This window comes from Euprymna scolopes, chromosome 21, assembly GCF_053919585.1.
Source record: "Euprymna scolopes isolate OS-2025 chromosome 21, ASM5391958v1, whole genome shotgun sequence".
Lineage (NCBI taxonomy): Eukaryota > Metazoa > Mollusca > Cephalopoda > Sepiida > Sepiolidae > Euprymna > Euprymna scolopes.
The window spans coordinates 10,016,006-10,041,899 of NC_136502.1; the positions used below are offsets into that span (position 1 = coordinate 10,016,006).

General features: G+C 32.6%; 1 protein-coding gene across 4 annotated transcripts in view; it reads right to left on the reverse strand.

The window, feature by feature from the left end:
- LOC145241987 (protocadherin beta-2-like) overlaps positions 1-25,894 on the reverse strand; it is a 124,160-nt gene that overhangs the window by 904 nt on the left and 97,362 nt on the right. For 3 of the 4 annotated variants that reach the window (XM_080104862.1, XM_080104865.1, XM_080104864.1), the window contains exons 2-4: positions 20,172-22,623; positions 4,348-4,462; positions 1-1,245 (exon numbers count right to left, since the gene is read on the reverse strand). The exon at positions 1-1,245 is cut by the window's left edge and continues 904 nt beyond it. In XM_080104862.1, the coding sequence (XP_079960988.1) occupies positions 1-1,245; positions 4,348-4,462; positions 20,172-22,550 (3,739 nt within the window). In that variant the 5' untranslated portion in view covers positions 22,551-22,623. Of the gene's footprint in view, positions 1,246-4,347; positions 4,463-20,171; positions 22,624-24,584; positions 24,632-25,894 lie in introns of all 4 variants that reach the window. The other variant, XM_080104863.1, reaches the window with a different exon arrangement.

Sequence of the window (25,894 nt, forward strand, 5' to 3'; positions counted from 1 at the left end):
GTGGCTGACGTACTCTGGGTATGTCATCTGCAGAGTTATACTGCATGTCTGGTACAGCTGGGTCTGATGGGGGTGGTGGCTCAGGATACTCTAGACAGAGCACCTGCGACTGGGGATCAGGTTGAAGAAGAGATTCGTCAGGAAGTGGTAAGTCTTCTAAACGTGGTACATGTTCGGGGTATTCTAGACAGGGCACCTGAGGTGGGGTCTGTGAGTCTGGGTTAAGAATGAAATTCTCTGGGAGTGGCAATTGTTCTAAGTGTGTCATAGAGCCATGGTACTCAAGACAGGGTACCGGTGGAGGCGGTGGTAGGTCTGGCTCAAGAACATAATACTTTGGTAGTGATGCTGTTGCCCCCATCTGACTTGGGTACTCAAGATGTGGTACTTGCTGCGACATTTGGGGATTTGATTCTAAAACGTAGTATTTAGAGAATGACAGCTCGTCTGAGTGTGCCACCTGGCCTGAATATTCTATCTGGGGAGGAGTCTGTGAGTTTGATTCTAAAACATAGTATTTGGGAAGGGACATGTCGTCTGAATGTGAAACCTGTCCAGCATACTCAAGCTGAGACATCTGGGGTGGGGTCTGGGAATTAGATTCTAGCACATAGTATTTAGGAAGGGACATGTCATCACCTTGACCTGAGTACTCTAACTTTGATACTTGTGGGAGAGTCGGTGACCCAGGTTCCAAGACATAGTACTTTGGAACTGATAATTCCTCTGATCGGCCGATCTGCCCAGAATATTCTATAAGTGGCACAGGGGAAGGACTCTGGGAATTTGGTTCAAGAACGTAATATTTAGGTCGAGCTATGTCCTCCGTATGATCTACCCCTCCGGAGTACTCTAGGTGCGGTACCTGTGGTGGTGTTGTCTGTGAGTCAAGTTCTAGAATGTAGCACTTTGGAAGGGATACGGAGTGGCCCGAACCTGAAACCTGGCCAGCATAGTCTGAACGGGACACTGAAGGCAGTTGTGGAAGGACAGATGAGGGGTTACGGAAATATGATAGATTGTGAGGCAGCGAGCGAGTATCAAAAATCACACCGTTCACTGTGGTAGGTCTCAGGTTAGTACGTCTGTAAGGTATCGGACCATAGCCCGGCCGGTAAAAGTATGTTTGATGAATATTGGAATCCCCAGGGCAGGAAAACCTTTGGCGAATGAGTTTTCTGTGAGTATTTTGCAGAGGTTCAGGAAGAATTGGTCGTGACAGGGAGTACTGAGAAGAGTATGGATCTGAAAAAAAAAAAAAGAGAAAATATACATAAATTCTTTGTAAATTCTCTTCAAAATATTTTACTTATATAAATAATAGTATTAACAAGATTTATAGAAACATAAAAATATTCTTATACATAATTTGTAAACAAATGTAAGATGTAAAAAAAAAACATATAGAATTACTTGAATATATATTTCTCTCTTTCCATACAATGCAAAATTCAAAATGCTAATCTATATATAAAAGTGAAAATGCGTGTGTATGTGTGTGTGTGTGTGTGTGTGTGTGTGTGTGTGTGTGTGTGTGTGTGAGGATACTTCTCAACCGATATACTCAATAAATTTTTGATCTACAGATTTGAAATTTGGCATATAGGGTATTCAAACGTGTGGAAAAGTTTTTAATCGGCTTTCATCCAGAAAAAATGGGCTGATAAGGGGTCAAAATCGAAAAATTGATAATTGGGGGCGGGGGGGATCATCGGATTTTTATCTGTCAACTGTTTCACGACTGCGCATGCGCAAATCGTTCACATTATATTAAGAATAAGTAGGTTTGAAAACACTTTTTAAAGAACCTGTCAAGCTGGCCTAATGGTTATCGTACTTGACTCACTGTCTTTAGGTTTTCATTTTGATCTCAGATTGAGCATTTTTTTCTTTTTTTACTTTTTTTTTCTTTTCACAAGAAGTGAACTATCTAGAAAAAAAATAATGCTCGCATGTATATGTTTCTTTCAGTTTTTTTTTTTTTTTTACTTCATTTATTTTGAAGGAATTTATCGTTATATTTTATACCAGGCAACGCCGGGTACATCTAGTATCTTAATAAATGTATGTTATCCAAACCAAGTAAAGCATGCCTTTTATATAGCTTCCTGGTGAAACAGTTTCAAGTGGTGAGGGGAAGCAAGAAAGTAAATAGAAAGGCAGACCCTCCCCCCACGCCACATCTGAAACGAATTAAGAAAAGAATTTTCCATTCTAGATCAAAATGTCAACAGTAGGTGATTCTTTAATCACAAATGATAGCAATAATTTATACATGAAAAATGAAATTACTGACGTGATTCTATGATTTCATATCAATATTAGTGCAAACACTGGCAGAGAATATAATAGTGGGGGCAGAAAATTTTTTTTTAAAATGGACTCTACTTAGTTTAATGACAATTTTGAATTTATATTGAACTAGCAGAGCTACCCGGCGTTGCCAGAGGTAAACTTGTAACATTAAAACTTCTCTCTTTTATTCTCCCCTGTTCTCTCTCTCTCTCTTTCCCTAACTCTTCTTTCTCTTCTGCCCAGCCCATTCCTCTATGTACGCACACACAACTCCTCCTTTCATGTACTAGATTACTTGAGGAATGAGTCACTATTTTTTAACTGCCCCTCACTGACAAAACCTGGTCCAGTTAACTCCTAAAGAATGATTTTTTTTTTCTAATTTTAGATTATTATTCATTCAGGGCAATGCCGATCAAGAATATACCAATTTTGTGGATCTTTGTTTTGTAGTTTTTGACTTTGAGCTGGACACACAAACACAAACAACTGCCCTTCATATAACAGATTAGCTATTGAATAAAAAAAAAACATTGATCTTTTGCTGTGAGTGTTACAATCACAGAAAAGTTTGGTCATACCCATTAAATTTTTTTTTTTTACATGGAAGTCACCACTTATCAAGGCCCGGAGGCCACTCGGGGATAAGAGTTATTGTGTGTACAGTAATCAATGGGATAATATCGTAGTAATCGTTAGTAATGGAGATTTTATGAAGTGGATTACTTAAGGGGGCGGTTTATCAGGAATTTGTTTGTGTTGGACTTGAAGACATCCAAGTTCTTTCGACCACTTGGTTGTATTAGTTAAGATAAAAATGAAATGTAATAAGTCTTCAGATATACTTCTCCACCGTACAGTATATTGATACTCTATGGCTGACTGAGATAGCTTCCGTACATTTATATCTGATCTACGTCTGCATTCCATGTTTAAAAAGGGCGTGTCCTCTATAGTATCAGACCTGACCGAATGGTTAATTGTAGGTATAGCCCCACTAAATAGATGCTCAAGGGACAATAAATTAAATGAAAATATTACATTTTTAAATTAAAATTAATCTGAGCAAAAAACACAATCCATTCCAATATTTCATCCGGATCTATTTTGGACATCCCACCTAGCTTACACTTTCAATCTAGAAATTGACCTGCTTGTTTTCGGAACATCTGGAAAACAGTGAACAGCCTAACTCTTAGCAGGCGGTTGGAAGGACTAACCTATATATATATATATATATATATATATATATATATATATATATTTTAATATATTTAAATGTTCTACCACTTCTCACGGTGAACTTTATCTAAATCAAATCTTTTTAAAACAAATTTGGGATTATCTAATTAAGAGCAGGCTACAGAATGAATGTGGTATTTTGGTGAAAAAAAAAAAAAGGTAAACTTAATAGTTTTTGACAAAATTGGATAACCATCGATTCCCCTAAAACGATTCATGCCTACGGAAGAGAATGAACTTTCAATGCCTCTGTTCAGTCTCAAGAGACAAAGGATACCCCCTATAGGATAGTTGCACATGTAATTGTGAAGCAAGGGTTGCACAATTCTCCAACCACACTTCTCCTGAATCGACATTGTTTGAGTCATGTGGCAATGAGACGTTCAAGACGACCGGAAACAATGCCAAGATAAGCGGAGAGCACATACAGCACTTGGTATTCCCAAATAGTCACCCTTTTTAGTACTGACCAGGGTGTTCGGTGATTTAATGGGAATTCGTGTGTCAATGTGATTATTATTTTTGTGAAAAAAAAAACTTATTGTATATTTTATGATTGTTTTTGCTAAAAAACAAAAATTGTTCTGAATGTATATTTTTTGCTGAACTAAAATAACTTATATTCCTGTTATACATTTTTCTAAATATCAATTTCTTTTTTTTCTGCATGAACAAACATGTTTTTTCTCGTTGTTTTTTAAATTATTTTTGGAGTTCAGCTTGTGCAACTTGCAATTCTGCAACGTGCCACTGTTGGCACATGTGCTATAGATTGGCCATCCTGTGATAGAGGATCTGTTTCTAACTTACCTGATCCTGATTCACCACTAATCATGTGATCATCATGATTCATGTCTGGATGACAACTAGGTACCATAAACGTTCGTTTTTTATTATCTCGTCCAACTGTTCTCGCTCCAATTTCCTACAAAGATTCAAGACAAAAAAAAAACAATATATTAGTTGAAGGATGATAAATAAAATCGTTAAGAAATAGTATGTAATGACTTTATCATTATTGTATTACCTGCATGTATCACAAGGTATGTATGCAAATTAACAGAACTGGAGGTGCATGTAACAACCACCGTATTCACCTGGTCTTTGTCCATGTGACGACTATATTTTTCTCAAGTTCAAAGAAAGCATAAAGAAAATTTGTTTTAATTATCCTCAGGAATTTTTCTGTTCAAACTCGGAAATCTGAACAGAATTTCAAACAAAACCTTTTATTTACTTCATGGAAATCTGTACTGAATTTTGAACAGAACTTTATTTAATCCATGGAGGTAGTAATCTTTCATTCCGTCAGCTATGACTGGATAGAAGTCCTAAGTAATTTACAATTGAATTGTGAGTGTTGCCTGCACTGAGGATTGAACCTTCAATCAGAAAAGCATAACTTTACACCTGAATTTTACCAAATAGATTATTTACTATGCGATGGATCCACAAATAATCAATCCTCATCTTAAAAATTCAGAAACGTAAAATGATGCTGGGTTATATGGTCCTCCTCTCCACATTGGCAGATGCTTGCGTCAGTTTTGTTACTCCTGTCGAGACACTGATGAGTGCTATCACTCCTGGTCAGAATGGACTTAGGAGTAATACTGACTTATGAGTGACTCCACATTTTACAGAGCTCCAAATTGGGACCTTACTACTAAAGGTCATTTAAGGTCAAACTCAAAACCGCTGAAACCATTTTATGGTAGCAGAAACTACATAGATTGATTAGTTAGTTTTTATAAAAACAAATCTGTCCCAAAGTGGGTATAAGCATTAAATATAGCATTACATTTAAATTTTAATGTTTTTTTTCCTTTCGTTGGGAGATGTAGTATGGTTTTGAAGCTTCCCCTCTCCGCAAATGGTAAAGTTTATAAAAAATTAATACTAATGCACACACGTAAATTAATACAAATGTACCAATGTAACCCGGTTGCCTAGAATATATATTCCATAATTCATAATAAGTTAAATTTAAAATTTAATTCAGAATAAGTTAAATTTTAAAAAAATTAAGCAGTTTAAAATTTAACCAAGCTTTATACTCATGTATGACTTGATCCTTTTAAAATTTATTAGTTAATATAACACAAAAATTTGATATAGAACAACTCTTTTCTTTATTTATTTTTATTTTTTTGCAGTTAACTCATTTTAAAAGTTTTTTGGAGGAGGGGCTGAAGGAAAGTTTGTGGCGAGCACCCTCTAATTTATAAAGTTTATGAAAACAGATAATCACTCATCGGTTTTCCAAGAATATAAATTCCCAAATTCATAATAATCAGTTCATTAAAATAAATTTTAAAATTAAAACAAAATTTATGTATATGCACTTCTTAAATGTAAACATTCACAAAAAAAAATAAATAAATAAATGATGTGCTTATATTACTTACTGTGTTGACTACAATACATATTTCGAAATTCGTAATGATCTGTTTATTAGTTTAGGAGATTTCCTTGAACATAGATTTTTTTATTTTTTTACAAAGGAGTCACCACTTATGATGGCCTGGAGGCCACTCGAGGATAAAGGTTAATGAGTGTATAGTAGTCAATGGGACAATATCGTAGTAATCGTTAGTAGTGGAAATTTGGTAAATTATATTACTTAAGGGGAACAGCTCATCAAGAATTTGTTTATGTTGGACTTGAAGACAGCCATATGGTAGTCACTTGGAAAGCAGGAAAACAGAACAGAGTTCCACAGGCGTGCAGTTCTAAGAAAGAAGCTTTATTCATGGAATCTGCATTTAGGTTTAGGCACAGATAAAGAATGGGGAAACTTATTGATAGTGGTTTCAGAGGGGGTACCATAGATTGGAGCTCAAACGAGCACTTGCCATGAAAATAATGACAAAGCAGAGACAGGCTCGCAGCATCTCTGCTGTGGGAAAAAGGTTGCAGGAAAGAGAAAAGAGCATCTCCAACTAGGCTACAAAGTCTATTTTAAACTCTGTCAAGGCAGGATAAGCTGCTTCTAGCAGTTCCTGCCAAGATGTGGCAACAGTACTCCATATATTTAAATTTATACACATACCTAACATTATATAAAGAGAGAAATATTTGGAATTTAAAATTTATGTAATCGCTGTATAAATAAAATAAAAATCACGTTGTACTTAACTTTTTTTGTTTTTGAAAATTAATAAATCGCTATCTTTTTATATAAAAAAATGTAAATAATAGTTTTGTCATCATTTAACTTAAATTTATTGAATCGAAAAGGTTAATATCCGAATTGGTAATTTCAAATGATAAATCCGTATATTACAATAATTTCCCATTGTTGCATTATGATCAAAATTGGTTTCACTAATTATCCTAAAATCTTGATTTTAATCTTTGTAAGGGAACATAAAAGTGGTGCAGAACTGTTCTGTTTGGGGAATTAGTTTTCCCTATTCTGGGACGTGGGACGGGTATTCTCTTTCAATATCTATAACTAAAAATATTTTTGAATCTTTTCAAGTATTTATTTATAAAGCTGCTGTTGCTGAATAATAATAATCAAAAATAATAATAACAATAATAATAATAATTACTACTACTACTACTACTACTACTACTACTACTAAAAAATTATTAAAGAAAATCAACTTTGTTAATCATTGAACCCGAAGCTCTAAGGGAAATAATCCAAATTTTATTTTTGTGTACGAGAAAATCTAATCATCTATGATTATCTCCCCTTGTTACATCGCTGTGAGTTTTGAATGTTAGCCATTTTGATAAAAAAAATATGTCTTTCAACTTAAAAGGCTTAAATCTTTTCACGGTAACTTAATGGAAATATTTTACCTTTTTTTGTTGTTATTGTTGTTATTGTTGTTAATGTTATCAATCTGAAATTCCAGAATTACTTCACAAAAAATATTTATAAAATCATAACTCTTGCTTATATAGCAGCATTACTTCCAATAAAGCCGTCATCAGATGATGACTCTAGGGTCAGGCATGGTTTCGGGGTTGGAGCATCATTACTACTAACCCATAGCGGTCCAGTATTATCTCATGACAATACCAGACTTTGTTGGATTGCCGTCATGCTGTGGGATTGTAATATTTAACCTGACATATTTACATGGTATCAATTTTATTACTTAAAAGTTTACTAATGTGGACAAAATATTAAATAATTTGTCTGGACGCAAATATTTCTATAGTAACATTTTAATGTAGATTTAACCTATATTTAATCACTTGATCTTGCTAATGATCAATCAAACCTTAGATCAAACTTGGAATTGATACCAAGTCATAATAATGAGATAAAATTTTAGGTAATTTTTGCATTTCAATTGTAAAGAATTTTAATTGTATAAAAATGCTGTTTTGTTTGTGTACATCTTTGTTTGCTGATTTGTTAATAAGTTTATATAATAAGAACTACTGATCGTTTTTTTTATTTAAGATGTTTTATTTCAAAGTTATTTCACATGAACTACCTTGAACATTTACGGCAAAGAATGAATGCTGCCCAAAGATAACATTTCTAGTATTTTGAACGTTTTTTATTTTGAATCATTTTGCTCATTTTGCTCCATTTTTTGACAAAAAGAAATATAAAAAGAAGATATATCTTAAAAAAAAACCTTAGTTTTTATGCTTTTTGCACCACCTATAATCATAAAAATACTTTTCTAAAAGCATATGTGGAATCACATACTAATTTATATATATATATATATACGACATTGTGCTGCTATATATATATATATATATATATATATATGAAATGGAACACGTACATCAAGTCTGTTGCCAAGGTCGCTGGAAAGATGGTGGGATCCTTATACCGCTCCAGAAGATATCTCACTACTGATGCAATTCTCTATCTATATAAAAGCCAAGTACGTCCAAGGATGGAATACTGTTGCCATATCTGGGCAGGAGCGGCCAAAAACAGCCTATCATGCCTTGACAGAGTACAAAATAGACTTTGTGGCTTAGTGGGGGATGCCCTTTTCTCTACCCAGCAACCTCTCTTCCACAGAAGAGACGTTGCGAGCCTATCCTTGTTTTATCGTTATTTCCATGGCAGGTGCTCGTCTGAGCTCCAATCTCTGGTCTCCCCTCGCCAATCTTTCACGAAAAACACCCGTCTAGCTGAATCCACTGTGAAAAATTTCCCCCACTCTATATCTGTGCCTAAATCAAAACGCGGATTCCATGAACAAAGCTTCTTTCTTAGAACTGCACGTCTGTGGAACGCTTTTCCATCTGCCTGCTTCCCTCCGGACTACAACTTGGATGTTTTCAAGTCCAATGTTGACAAATTCCTAATGAACCGCCCCCTTAAGTAAACACTTCATCAAATCTCCACACTAACGTAATGTACTTGCAATAACTCTTATCCCTGAGTGGCTTCCGGGCCTTGATAAGTGGTGATCACTGTGTAAAAAAAAAAAAAGAAAAAAAAAATATATATATATAGAATGAAGGCTGCTACAAAGAAGATGGGACCCTCTATCAGGCTAGAAGACTACTCACACTTGAGAGTATCCTGTACCTCTACAAGGCCACCATTCACCCATGGCAAATCTGGCATGGTGCATCTATCACTAGCCTCTTTCTCTTAAATAGGGTCCAAAAAAGAGTTTTCAATCTAATATATTCCACTTTGTCAATTAAGCTTGTCCCATTGCAGCAATGTTGCATCTCTGTGCCTGTTTTGCAAATATTTTAATGGAATGTGCTCTGATGAACTAGTTGCACTTATGCCTGCTCAGTATACGTATCCCGACAAACCCACTTAGCAACAAAATCTCACCCCTTCACTGTTGAGGTCTTTATAATGCCAGAAAGCTTTCTACTCTAATAGTTTCCTCCCTCGAACAGCTAGACTTTGGAAATCCTTTCCTTCTACCTGCTTCCCTGATTGTACTGATATGCAGAAGTTTTAATGTAATATAAACCAGTGTCTTGTTAATTTTCCCAAATAGTAACCCCTTACATCCAAGTGGCGATATGCCTTGTTATGGATGAATGTGAATAATTATATATATATATATATATATATATATATATATATATATATATATATATATATATATATATATATTATCTGTTACATTTTTTAGATCATTTGAATCTAAATTAAAAAATTTTTTAGATGCCATCAGATTTCTATGGAACACTCAGTCGGTTTGTTTTACTTAAGTTTAAATTAGCATTTTCATTGGTCTGTCATGCTTAAGTTTAAATTAGCATTTTCATTGGTCTGTCATGCTTAAGTTTAAATTAGCATTTTCATTGGTCTGTCATGCTTAAGTTTAAATTAGCATTTTCATTGGTCTGTCATGCTTAAGTTTAAATTAGCATTTTCATTGGTCTGTCATGCTTAAGTTGAAATTAGCATTTTCATTGGTCTGTCATGCTTAAGTTGAAATTAGCATTTTCATTGGTCTGTCATGCTTAAGTTTAAATTAGCATTTTCTTTGGTCTGTCATGCTTAAGTTGAAATTAGCATTTTCATTGGTCTGGATGTTTAAGTTTAAATTAGCATTTTCATTTGTCTGTCATGCTTAAGTTTAAAATAATGTTAACCTTACTATATACTATTTGTATTATCGAAACAACAGTTCTCATCTTGGATGTTAACCTTAACATGTTTCGACCAATATAACCTTTGTCCGTGATCAAGTGCATCTTGTCAAACTTGAAAATTTGTTTGAAATTTTGAACTGAACTAGTTATTTAATCCATGACGGTAGATTGCTCTCGTTCTGTCAGCCATGACCGGATAGAATCTTAAGTAATTTTTAATTATGTTCTTAGCATTGCTTGTACTGAGGATTGAACCTTCAACTTTTAGAAGACTGTCAGTTAGAACTGATTATAACTTAGCATTTTATCCGTTGTGCTACAGGTTCATAGAAATATACATTTTCATCATTAAAAGTGGGAATATTCGTTTTTAGTTAATCATTAGCAGAGGAATTAAGAGAAAACATATTTTGTTTAAAAAAATCAGTTGATATGCGATTATCTCCCTTGCATTTTAGACTATAGATCTGAAATTTGCTTTTATATTTAACATTTTTACCTGGCAACATTGCCTGTTTTAGGGGCTCATGTCTCCACTCTCAAAATCTAAGATACAGAAAGGCACTCACTAAGAGACTCTCTCTCTCTCTCTCTCTCTCTCTCTCTCTCTCTCTCTCTCTCTCTCTCTCTCTCTCTCTCTCTCTAAACCAATGTGTTAATTTTTTTAATTGACATTTTCAAAACTTAGACAATAAAATATATATTGGTGCTTATGCACGTATGTTACTGTGCTATTTTCTAAATGGCATTTTCAAGTTAAATTCCAGTTTTACGATATCTTTTTTATTAAAATTGTTAAGAAAAAGTACAGAATAGTTGCAATACACCTTTCCCTCCCTATGTTAAGAATAGCTTTCTAAATACTAACGTCGTTGTTTCAGCACGGTAACATAAGTGCCTAAGTACCTATATATTTTATAAGGAATGCATGTTTCAAATTTTAAATTCGTGGTGATTTTCAAAAGTATAGGAAATAAGCGTTAACATAAGAAAGAAATCCTAACTGAAGTTAACAAAAATTGTAAGCAACCAACGAAAAAAGTTGCTATGTGTTCCGTTTTGTTTATTAAGAGATTTTTAACACTTAGATTTGTATTCTATGTTACGAATATGATGAAATTGATTTAATGTTAGTTTATACTAACTTATAAAAAAATATTTGGTTTTGACAGAGTTCACAATAGACTTTGTAGCCGAGTGGGGATGCCCTTTTCTCTTCCCTGCAACCTCTTTCCCACAGAAGAGACGTTGTAAGCCTGTTTCTGCTTTATCGTTATTTTCATGGCAAGTGCTTGTCTAAACTCCAATCTATGGTCACCCCTTGCCAAACTTTCACAAAAAACACTTGTCTAGCTGAAACCACTATCAATAATTTCCACCACTCTTTATCTGTGCCTAAACCTAGATTCTATGAACAAAACTTCTTTCTTAGAACCACCTGTGGAACTCTGCTTTGTTTTCCTACTTTCCAGCTTATAATAGGTTTGTCTTCAAGTCCAATGTAAACAAGTTCTTAATTAACCGTTTCCCTTAAGTAATCCAATTTACCAAATTTTTACTATTAACAATTACTACGATATTGTCCCATTGACTACTGTAGACTCATTAACCCTTGTCCTCAAGTGGCCTCCGGGTTTGATAAGTGGTGACTCCTTTGTACAAAAAAAAAATATATATATATAGGGTCTACAGATCATAAAATAGTTTTCAGGGGGTACACAAGCAAAAAAAAAGTTAGAAATGTCCGGTTTAAAAACCTATTTAAAAATCTTGTTTGAGATAATTGTGTATAATTTTTGTTCATAAAAAATAGTTCTCTCTTTTCTTGATATTTTTTTATTTATTGATTTTTTTTTTCATTTGTACATTATTAGCTTCATTTTTTTTTTCATTTGTACATTATTAGCTTCATTTTTTTTTTCATTTGTACATTATTAGCTTCATTTTTTTTTTCATTTGTACATTATTAGCTTCATTTTTTTTTTCATTTGTACATTATTAGCTTCATTTTTTTTTTTCATTTGTACATTATTAGCTTCATTTTTTTTTTCATTTGTACATTATTAGCTTCATTTTTTTTTTCATTTGTACATTATTAGCTTCATTTTTTTTTCATTTGTACATTATTAGCTTCATTTTTTTTTTCATTTGTACATTATTAGCTTCATTTTTTTTTTCATTTGTACATTATTAGCTTCATTTTTTTTTTCATTTGTACATTATTAGCTTCATTTTTTTTTTTCATTTGTACATTATTAGCTTCATTTTTTTTTTTCATTTGTACATTATTAGCTTCATTTTTTTTTTCATTTGTACATTATTAGCTTCATTTTTTTTATATACATTTACAGCTTTAAATCTATTTTTTAATTTTTACATCTATTATAAGTTTATTATTATATTTTTACATACTGAAACTATTTTTTCATTTTTACATCATTAAATCTATATTTTAATTTTTATGTCTTTAAATTTATTTATTTAAAATTTTTAAATCCATTCTTTTTATTTTTGCATTTTTTAAATGCATTTTTAAATTTACATTGTTAATGAATCCATTTTGATTTTTGCATGTTTAAAACTATGTATTTTACCATTAAAGAAAGATGTTCCTTATTTATGAAAGTTATTCCAAAAGTAAAGCCTCCTAATTTTTTTATTTCTAATTATCATTATTCTCTCTCTCTCTCTCTCTCTCTCTCTCTCTCTCTCTCTCTCTCTCTCTCTCTCTCTCTCTCTCTCTCTCTCCCGTGTGTGTGTTTTTTTGCCTTAAACAAATATATGTTTGTAATGTATATATTCATTAAGGCGATCTTAAAATTGCAATTTTTTTAAAACTCAATGAAAATGGATTTACACTTTCAAAGCATAAGTAACTTTAATGAATGTGATTTAAGCGTATATTCCCATGATTTTTAAATGTTCGTTTTATATATATATATATATATATATATATATATATATATATATATATATATATATATATATATATATATATCACCAGACTATCCATTCACGTGTAATCACCTTTTTCTTCACCATATTCCCTCTGCTTCACTTTTTTTGTTTTCAAGTAAGATCTTTGACTTACTTATTGTTTCATTCAATACTTCTGCATGCAAAATCCGATCCCGCATTTTGCTAATTCCTACCCCCTGATGAGAAGGAAAGTATTTCTTCGAAACTCCGCGGATTAAGGACTATCCATTTATCTAGTGTTTCCTTTTCAGATTAAATATGTTTTTAACTCATTTCAAAGTGTTTTTTAACATATTTTATTAACTGTTTGTTCATATTATAAGTTCTATTTCCTATTTGGTTTTATCGAGCTTTTACATCTGGCTGAGATAATTTTATAAATATTAATTCTTTAATATTTATAATATACTTTAATTTTACCATCTTGGATCATTTTGGTAAATTTAATTGTAATTTTTATTTCATATATATATATATACATATATATATATATATATATATATATATATATGTATATATATATATATATATATATATATATATATATATATATATATATATATATATATATATATATATAGTAAAACTGGTAATTAGTAAAAACCTGAAGAGAGTGCTCAATACTATTGCAGAGCAAATATGTGTTTTATTTATTTTATTTTTTAATTACCGTTTTATCTGTTTGGTTACATATGTTTCGGATGTTGGACCATGTTTACGTTTCTGCAAGGTCTGACGAGACTGTTGGATCGTAAACATGGTCCAACATCCGAAACATATGTAACCAAACAGATAAAACGGTAATAAAAAAAAATAAAAATAAAAAACGTACGCATATATATATATATATATATATATATATATATATATATATATATATATATATATATATATATAATAAATTCCACAGCCAAACAACGTTGCAGCCCACAAGAGCCATGAGAGTCAAAGAACCGGAAGTCCAAGACTCGAGTCTATATATATATATATATATATATATATATATATATATATATATATATATATATATATATATATATATATATATATATATTCCATGTTAAATACATTTAAAGATTAAAACTAATGAATTTGATGAGGTTATTAATAGTTTTCAATAAAAAAGAACAACATATATTTTATTTATATTCAGATAAACATTTTACATGGTCACTACACAGACATGGCCATGTTTCTGTTAGTAATCTAATTACATAACACTGTTAGGCATTGCAGAAAAGCTGTGGTTAAATAATATTTTCTCTTAATTTCATTTTTTAGTGTTTTTTTTTTTAGTGAATCATTGTTTTCGTTTTTATTTATTTTATTGTTGTTTTTATTGCTGTTGTTTTGTTTTTTTTTTCATTTATTAATTTGTATCTTGAATTTTTCACATTTTTTAGACTAAGTTTTAAATAGAACGACGGAAATTTTCAACGATGTTAATCAGTAAAGATAAAAGAGTAATCTTCCCTTTAATAGTTTTCTTGACGTGGTTATCTTCCTTGATCCCAAATCGGTTGAATATGCAGAAAAAATGACACGCACATCGATATGTATGGAAAAAAACGATTAGTCGACTCTTTTTTAACAAGCACACATGAAATTAAGAGAAAATATTTAACCACAGCTTTTCTGCAATGCCTAACAGTGTTATGTAATTAGATTACTAACAGAAACATGGCCATGTCTGTGTAGTGTAGTGACCATGTAAATGGAATCAAACCTGTGTGTGTGTGTGTGTGTGTGTGTGTGTGTGTGTTCGCGAGCTGGTAGAATATTCGTCCCAGAACAGGTGTTAGCAATAAATATAGGATTAATTTGAAATCTTTGTTTTTCTTGCTTTCTTTTGAGTGTGTGGTATGATTTCGATGACCCCCCCCCCACCAATGGTAAAGTTTGCAACAAACAATAAATAATGTGTCCAAGTTACTTACCTAGTTGTCTAGCATATATATCCCATAATTCCTAATGATAATTTCAATAGTTTAGAATTTTATCATGTACATACATATTATTAACATGCACCAAACCCTTTTAATAAATGAATTACTTAATAATTCTCTAAATTTAATGTAAAATAATTTTTACTCTATTACATTTTTTGTGTCTTAGTTTACCAGTTTTTAGGAGAGTGATTATGAGTTTCGGTTAGCGCATCCCCTAAATCATAACTAGAGACTTCTTTGGGTGATATAGCTAATACAAATTATTACAGACTAAACTTTTGTATAAGCAATATCGCCTGAAGAGGTCTCTATTTACTTATAACTGACTGACCGAAACATACTCATGTATGTGTAGCGACATATAGATGCTTATATAAAATATAAAGTGTATCTTGCCCTACTTTGGCATTGAGCACTCTTGCATTAACCTTGTTAAAACTTCATTGGCTGCTTCACTTTTGGAAAATATTAACCTGGAATTATATATATATCTAGGCAAAATGGTAATTAGTAAAAACCTGAAGAAAGTACCCAATACAATTGCAGAGCAAATGTATATTTTTTATTACCATTTTATCTGTTTAGTTACACATGTTTCGGTTACCGAACCGTATCCAGTAACTTTGTCAGACTTTAACAGAAACCTGTTAATTCTGTTAAAGTCTGATAAAGTTACTGGATCGTTGATACGATTCGGTAACCAAAACATGTGTAACTAAGCAGATAAAACGGTAATAAAAAAAATATATATATATATATTGTTATGTTTGACGTTCATCTTTGTCGCCAACTGTTATGTTTGCAGGTTAAACCAAATAACGTATAAGGCAATACAAATGAAGACTCGACAAACAAAGGTAGATCAATAAGAAGTGTATTAGGAAAAGTATATTTACAGTATATTTACATAATGGTTGTCAGGTAAGAGAGTCTTGGCTGTAGAACATATCTGCTCTCGGTTCAGCCTTCGGTGGCTTCTGGTTAACACACACTCAGACTAACCGAGTCTTGCTATTTATGTGTAATATTATCCACATATGTAAATGAGTGGGTGCCACCACAACATATATATGTATGCGAATGAAAATGAAAACCTAACATAAATAAATGGTTATCAACGCTCCGGCCCTATTTTAGGGGACATTATCAGGATTGAGTTAAAAAATGCTGAGGAATGAATGTATATATACATAAAATAATCCAACCCCCCTACACGGACATTTTCCAGAGTGAAAAGGAACCTTAAGTTCTTTCCCTCTTTGCTTGCATGTGGTCTGTAACCTGTTGCCTCAGCATTTTTTAACTAAATCTTGATGATGTTCCCTGAAATAGAGGCGAAACGTTTATAACCATTTATCTATTTTAAGTTTTCCTTTTTCACCATTTGTATTTTTATTTATATTCATATATATATATATATATATATATATATATATATATATATATATATATATATATATATATATAACTACTTACTTACTTACTTACTTACTCACATAAAATTAATATACGAAAGTCTAGATTTATGCGTAAAGTTTAATTATTTACTTCAAAAGTGCTCAATACGTAGGTAGAGCTAGTTATATATATATATATATATATATATATATATATATATATATATATATATATATATATATATATAAAAAACTAATATTAATAAAAAAAAAAAACACTAACCTAGATTTAAAACAGATCAAGAAACTAAATATCCAGGCTAAATAGAGCACACACAAAGTAACAGGTCAACCAGAGGTCAAATAGGCCTTTGCCCGATAAATGCATGCTCATTGGCTGATAGGAAGGGCGCGGTGGATACTAGAAAGCTGATTGGCTAACTAAAATCTCAATAGAAGATGCACATATAAAAACGACAAACAACCACAGAATTCACACATAAGCCTGAAGAATCCTAGAGTGGATGAAATGCGGAATATTCAGTGTAGCTTAATCGCCATATACATTTTATAACTTACTATATATATATATATATATATATATATATATATATATATATATATATATATATAAATATATATATATATATATAGAGAGAGAGAGAGAGAGAGAGGGAGGAGAGATAGAGCGTCATCGAAAAAGAAATTAATAAATTGCTTGATCACAAGTGTGAGAGCTAGAATACAAATAATTTATTTAAAAACTATGCTACATATTTCAGAGACGTACCATAGTTTTATTGATGTGATTTAAAGTCCATTAAAAATCCAATCAAATCACCAGCGACTGATTAACTAAAAACAAATCAAAGAATAGAGGTCAAAATCATTCTTCGATTTCATTTTGTAAGTTGTTTCATGGATTCAACAGCTTTTTAAAGGTCAATCAACCACAATGAAACCATGGTACATCTCTGAAATATGTAACATATAATTTTATATATACAGGGTGTCCGTAAAGTTACTATACAGTCTTATTGTTTTATTGTATTATATTTGTATTAATAGTTAATATTTATTTTTTTTACAGGTTTATTTAATCAAGCATGCCACACAAGCTAACTTTGGAAGAGCGCAAATTTATTGTACTGTTAATATATTACAGGGTGTCTGTATAGTAACTTGTAAGACTGTATAGTAACTTTACGGACACCCTGTATATATTTATATATATGATGCACATTTTATATATATATATATATATATATATATATATATATATATATATATATATATATAAAATGTGCATCAGGTGCACTTGAAAGCCAAATTATAACGCAATATTACAAAATATTTTACTTGTTTGAAATTTATAATTTAAATATATTTCAGAGTCAAACTCCATCCTCAGAGTTTTGTTTCTTTCCCATTTTTTTCTTCATCTTTCTTGCCATGTTGTAACGTTGCAGCATAATATTGCGTTGTAATTTGGCTTTCAAGCGCACCTGATGCATATTTTATTTTATTCAAATAAAATAAATGCTTCCCTAATGCAACTCACACCCCTCACACGCGCGCACACACACACACACACACACACACACACATATATGATAAAATAATTTTATGTATATTTGAAATAAAGGATTATTAAAAACTAATGCACTGTTTGTTATTTAAACCAAATAATTTTATCCAAATTAATGAAATAAATATGATCTTGTGATGATCAAAATGGAAACACAGTCAACATTTAAGTACTTATTTATGCAAATCATACGTTTTTGTTATGGAAATCTCTAATAACCATTAGCCTTTATGTTTCTCCCGCTCTCCTGAACACCATCCCAGTCTAAAACAACGATGACAATGGTATTTATGTATTCTCTCAAAGTAATATCCTCGTCTTTTTTCATTGTTTCCTTTGGAATTCTTTTTCTCTTTATCCATTATGCTGCTGGCTTCTAATTTTTTTTTGTTTATATAATATACTAGAGGGGGGGGATTTTGCACGGTCGTAAAATACGCTTAAATATGATATTTTAATTTGTCCAGATTTCGTATATATTATTATAGAGTCGTGATTTCAAAAGTAAAAATAAAGTATTCAGGTGTTATCAGCTAGAATCGAAACCGAAAGCAAAGCTGTAGCATTCAAAGCTGGTGACGTTACCACTGTACCAACGTGACATGCATATGAAATGATTAAAAATAAACCAAGATGAATGTACAAAATGTATAATGATTTTTACAATTTTGACCCTTTTTGGACCCCTTAAAAAACTATTTTAACCGGCTAAAGACCCATAAAAGAATGGTCCGTAAAAAATCTAATCATTTGATGCCCCTAGAGCCGCTCTGCAACTTTTAGTTTCGGAAGAGATAGAGTTTGAAAATATGGAGACAGACAGACAGACATAGTGAGTTTTATAAATTAGATTTATGGATACTTGTGTTAGTGTACATTCACTGATTTAAATCTATATTTTTTATTCTATGTTTTTTTTTTAAATTTCTATTTCAAACAAGGCATATTACCACTAAGATATACTGTGAATTAGAGAGCAGATTAATAGAGGTCATCCTATGTGAAGGAGTGGGAGATGAAGTGAAATTCTCATCTTTATTATCACTACCAGTTGGTGTTAAGCTAATATGCTCCAGGTTTGATAGCTTAGAAGTCGTTACCACATACGCGCGAAGCAAAACAAATTTGACTTTTGCTAAATTAGTAGCAAAATACGTTTAATGTCACTATGATTGAGTAAAATATTATCTTATTTATAAAACTCACTATGTCTGTCTGTCTGTCTCCATTATTTTCAAACTGTATCTCCTCCGAGAGGGAAGGTTACAGAGTAGCACGAGGCTGCTCAAATGATTGCATTTTTTGTGGACCGTTTTTTTTTATGGGGTTTTACCCGGTTAAAATAGTTGCTAAAAGGTCAAAATTAAAAGAAATGATAACTTGGCAAGCATAAGTTGACTTAAACTGCTCTTCTACACATGCGCGAATATGTATACATTTGTATGTTACTCTATTTTTAACTATTTCTTATCCAACTGACGATGACTGATTCAGTGGTTGTGGATATGACCTTAAACTATATCCGATGGTGAGGCCCCAGCTCGCGGGCTTTGGGGAGTGTGGATCCACCCTTTAATTGCCATTGCTCCCAGGTCCACTCTGACCCGGAGTGGTACTACCTGTTAGGGTCCCAACTATGGGTTAAATAGAAACTGACTTGAAAAAAATATATATTCTATTAAAAAATTTGTCAAAATAACTGGATTCGGCATTAAATAACCTGAAAAGGGTTGATATGCTGTAAAACAACCACCCAACCAATCCATACTGATTCAGTAACGTTTCAGGCTGGAGTGCTATAAATTTTGGTTCCAGTTTCGATTCTAGCTGATGGCACCCAAGAAGTTTTTTTTTTTTTTTAATCATGGCTATATATTAGGTACAATATAATATGAAATAATCAATATAGATGTAACTCTATAATAATAAATATGAAATCTGCATAAATGAAATTATTTAAGCATATTTTATGACCAGGCAATGCTGGGTACCCCTGATAATATGTTATATTTGAGATTATTGTTATGGTGGTTTTCAGACATAACTTCTAGATTAAGCTGAAATGCTAAATACATTCAATTGTGGTATGTGCGTGTAATTATTCAGTTTAATCTCAGACACGAAAAATAAAAAGAAAAGAAAACAAAACAAAACACTTGCCTGATAAACAACTTCGGGTGCTGTTTGGATCGTTATGCCCGGATGTGACGCTCCTCTGGATAGAGTAAGGGAAGTTATTCGCGTCCGATCCAGATCTGACCTTGTCATTGGAACATTTCGCAAAGAGCTCACCAAGTAGGCGGAACTCTTCACGTGTGTTTGCTCGCAGCTGGCCGAAGCATTGTCCACGCAGCTGTGTGGGACGTTTCTTTGGCTGTTGCAACGGAGGATGCATATCGACACTGATGCTGTAATAATCACAGATGCAGAAATTGCTACCAGGACAATGGCAATCATAAAATCTAAGTGTATTTTATTGTGTGTCCGTATGTGGATGGCGTTGAGCATCTCATACGTCTTGTTACTCACAGTCAATTTCAAAATGAGTGTGGTGATAGCAGATAAAACTGGGGTGCCACTGTCCTTGACAACAAACTGCAGATCGTACGTGCCTGCATCGTATTGGGTAACCAAACGTGTGAATGTTAGCAGACCTGTGTAGGCGTTGATCGCGAACAAGCGGTTCTTGTTCCCTTCTAATATCTCATATCTCAGAAATGCGTTCTCTTGATTATCACTGTCGGAGGCCCGCAGCACTGTAATGTTGTTGGTGTGGTGCGGGTAGTAGTGAAAGTCGAGAGTGAACGGGTTAACGCTGGGGAATGTGAAATAGGGGGCGTTGTCGTTCTTATCTCTGATCTCCACGATAACATTCACCGTATTGTTCAGGGACGGCGTTCCATTGTCTTTCACAAACACCTGGAATTTATAAATGAACTGAAACTCATGATCCAGTGACATCACTGTTGAGATCTGTCCACTGTCTGTGATGTGGAATGGTAAGAACTGTTTCTCGTTTGTTAGCAAAGAATAAGTGAGTTTGCCACCAGGCCCCAGATCAGGGTCAGTTGCATTGATGAAGCCAACATGGAGCTTTGGGCTCTGATTCTCGTAGATCCGAAATTTGTATGTCTCTTTAGGAAATTGAGGTTGAACATCATTAACATCCATCACTTGGATGTAGAACTTGCTCTCGCTATGCAGGAGTGGGAAGCCCTTGTCCTGACAGCTGATGGTAATGTCATGATGGTCCTCTGTCTCTCGGTCCAATGGATTCTTAACTATCACTTGGTATTTCTTTGGGCCAAGATTTTGCAATTGGAACTTCTCGTGGTAGAGATAGCAACTGATTTCTCCATTCTGTCCGACATCGTGATCAATTACTTTGACGTAGGCAATGAAGCTGCCCACTGTGATGTCTTCCGAAATAGAGACTGTGTTTTGTGTAGAGGGAGAGACAAAGTTCATGTCAATTGTTGGGGCGTTGTTCTGCTGGTTGATCAAGTTAACTTGAACCATTGCGACTGAACTCAAAGGGGGGGTGCCTGCATCTGTAGCCTCAATAAACAATTTGTACGATGATTTCTTTCCTAACGGGAACTTTTTCTGCAAGAATATATCACCAGTAATCTCGTTTAGCTTCAGGTGTGTGTCAGCAAGGTCGAACGATTCGGAGCTGAAATGGAATGTGATTTTGCTGTTCTCATCTGCGTCCGAGTCTGTTGCCGACACTGTAACCACAGGGTTGATATCACTGCATTCATTTTTGATTGAGATATTGTAGATATTTTTAGAGAATACAGGGAAATTGTCGTTAATATCTGTTACAGATATATGAACATCCAGGACACTTTGTTTTGGTGAGGTACCTCCGTCTTTGGCAATCACTTGGATCATGTAAGAATCTTGGACTTCCCTATCTAGCCGCTCTTCTAAAGTAATTCCAAGTTTTGACGTACCATAAACGCTTTTGGACACCGAAAGCGTAAACGGTTCATTAGTCTTTTTCTTCAACTGATATGTAATCTGGGAATTGACAATACTTACATCCCTATCCATGGCGTGAGGGATTGAGATTTTAGTGCCCATAAAGTCGCCCTCAGAAAACTGTATGTTGACTTGTTTGTCGGCGAAGTCCGGTCGGTGATCGTTGACGTCTTGTATAATCACTTTGATCTCAAGGATCTTCATGGACGATGTTCCTTTACGGATGGAAACGTCCACCATTTTGTAACATTCTTTGTGACGCTGGCACATAAACTCAGCATCTAGGGTTTGCGTTGTGTAGAGCTTTCCGGTCTTTTTTGAGACATGGAACAGCTGTGAACTGCCCACTCCACTTTGTCTCAGGAGATTGAAGGCTATCTGCTTCCGATCATCTTTGGGAACACTCATCATGACATTTGTGTCTTCAGCAATGTTACCTATATAGGTACCAGGGCTCTTCCCTTCCTCCACGTGATATGTAAGATCTATACACTGACATCTCTGAAAGACAGACACTAGTACAAACACCTGTAGTAATACGTTTGTTGTCATGTCTTTTTTTACAAGGAATACATGTAAAATCCATCCAGAAGAAAAGATGTGGGGTGAAATCACCACGTTTTATCTGTAAAGAGACAGAAAATATATAATTAAACATAAAACATCGGTACATATATCTAAATATATATATATATATATATATATATGTATATATATATATATATATATATATATATATATATAAAACATAAAGAAAATAAGAAAACGATAATTTAATGATTATCGTTGTATGAAGCTGTATTAAAGAAAGAGTTCAGTATTCATGATAGAGCTTATGTACTTCTAATTTATATATATATATATATATATATATATATATATATATATATATATATATATATATATATATATATATATAATCAGCAAAATATGGTTACTGGCAGTTTTTGCATTCTCCAGACCATACTCGTACACACACACACACACACACACACACACACACACACGCATACACACACACGCATATAATATATAAGAGAAAGAAATTATAATAAGCTCTACTCTCTATTGCGTATTGAGCTTTTTAAAATTCGGTTGGGATTAAATTTTCTATATATTAATACTATTATTTATATTAGTTTGAAGTTTACCATTGTGTATATGAGGTAAACACTACATCCCTTTGTTTTCATTAATATATATGGGAGAGTTAAAAGAATAAGACCAATTCTTTAAGAGGAGACATATCGGGATAATGCAAAGCTCAACAACTTGTTTCGGCGCTCATATAGAAATCAATAAAGAAAGACAATGACGATATATATATATATATATATATATATATATACATATATATATATATATAATATATTTATTCATTTATTCAATAAGGATGATGCATTAATTAGAGGTGTAGGGTAAGTGAGAACACTTTATGCATGGTATTTCCAAGACTAATGCTTCTCATCAAAAGGGGAGAGAAGATGCTAGGTAACATAATAGAGATACGACGTCTAGCAATAGCTACATTAGGAGCAAAACAGTTGTGTATGAGAGAAGAATGGTAATATCTTGAAACTGTTGGGGGAGGGGAGAAATGGGAGAACTACAGTGATTTATGCGATAGAGGAGGAATATAGCTTTTATCACAAAAAGTCTCCTCTTAAAGATTAGAACTTATTCTTTTAACTTCCCCATATATATATATACATATATATATACACACACACACACACACACACACACACACACACACACACAAACGTTGTTAAAGACAACAGAGGGCTTCTGTTTCATTCAAACTTTATATTTTTTCAATTTTACTGATAATCTTTTTAATGTGTGGGCCAAAAGATATGATATAATTCCATGTGCAGTTCAAAGTTGGCAGCAGTGTTGCTTTTCGCATTTCAAAGAAAACTTCTTTAGGAGGGCTGTGTGAGTTTTAGAACGAAGAGATTTGTATATAGCAGCAGTGGTGAATGCAATACTGCATGTACAAAAAAAAACATAACTGCCCCCTCCTCTTTACTTAAGACCTCTATCCTGTCATGGCTGACGGAACAAGAACATGCTACCTCGATGAAGTAAATAAAGGGGTTCTGTTTAAAATTTTGTCCAAGTTCCTGAGTTTGACAGAAACATTCTTGAGTTCAACAAGATTCACTTGAAGAAGGTCAAAGTTTACATTGACCCAAACGTTGTGAAAATGACACTCAAGATGAAAACAGTAGTCCAAAAAATCCAGATAATATGAGCACTGTATTCTATGAATATAAACTAATTATTCTACCTATAGAATCCTATTTGAAAATTTTATCCGATATTAAATAGTCCATACATCGTAAAACAAGCCAAACATCATGACTTTTTTTTTTCTAGATTTCAAGGAACTAAGACATTCTTCCTATGTGTACCTAATGCTAAACATAACTTCCATGAGCATAGTTTCTTTCCAACAACTACTCGATTGTGAAACACAATATCACTAGACTGCTTCTCAGCTGGCTTCATCAAAGTCACTTTCAAGTCTAATGTTAAAAATTCTTGTTAAACCGTCCTCTTAAATAATCAAATTTTACCCACATTCAATCATCATCTTCAATCTTCAAGATGTTCGTGTCACCATCAACCTGAAAAAAAAACATTAATTCTTATTCTTGCATGACATTTGGTTCTTCAGACTTCGATAAGCAGTTACCCATTAATAAGCAGTTACCCATTAATACAAAAAAGAAAATCAATCTTTACCTTCATTTAATATTTTATTTTACAATCAAAATGCATTGACCCTCAATTAAGTAATTTATTTCAGAACTCTATTACTCTATTAAAGCAAATCTAATTATGCAATGGGTTTACATTTGGAAATTTTTCTAGTCAATAAATTTTCAGTGAAAGATTTAATAAAAAAAAAAAAAAATATGCAAAACCATCTTTTATTTATAGATTCCATTAATTACTTTGAAAGTCTTAATTAAGTCCCTTCTCGTGCTTTTCTCCAGTAAACTAATTAAACATCTAGATCCTTATCATGTTTTCTTTTATTTTATAATTGTGATCTTTTATTTTGTTTATTGGTTTAATCTCTTTTCTTTGTTCACTATTTACTTTTAATATTATATCCTTATTTCCATGTTAAGCGATTAATGATCAAAATCATCTATTAAAAAATATATTGATTGTTGAAAGTGACACTTTTGGTGAGTCCTAAAAAGACATATTAGAAAAAAAAAAAAATGAACAAAAAAAAAAAATACTGTTCTGGTATTTGATTGGTTGAAAACAAAAATAACAAGAATCCAGTCAAAGCATATCCGGCTATGTGATTGGTTGATAAGAACTAGCAAGAACCCAGCTATAGCATATCTTGGTTTGTGATTGGCTAAGATTTTGGTGACATCATTCCATAGCAGCTGATACACAAAGAAACATAAAAGAATATTTTATACAGTAATTCTGTACTGCAGTATCCTGTTCACTTAATTATATTTTTCAATAAAATCTTTTAGAAGATAAAATTAATGTTGTTGTATTAAATAATCTCAGTGGGTCTTAGCAGTTCATTCTCCTACATATAGTGGGGTGGGGGTAGGGGCTTTTGTTTATAAATCTATATATCTATAAAAGTGAGAATGTGTGTGTGAGGACGCTTCTCAACCTACATACTCAACGAATTTTTTAGCTACAGACTTGAAATTTGGTATATAGAGTATTTAGACATGTGGAATACGTTTGACTTGGTTTTTATCCGGAAAAGGGGCTACTAAGGGGGTCAAAAATTGAAAAATTGATACGTGGGAGTCATTGGACTCTTATCTGTTTGCTAAATATTTCATGACTGCACATGTGCGAATCGGTCACATTATCTTTAGAATAAGTAGGTTCAAAAACAT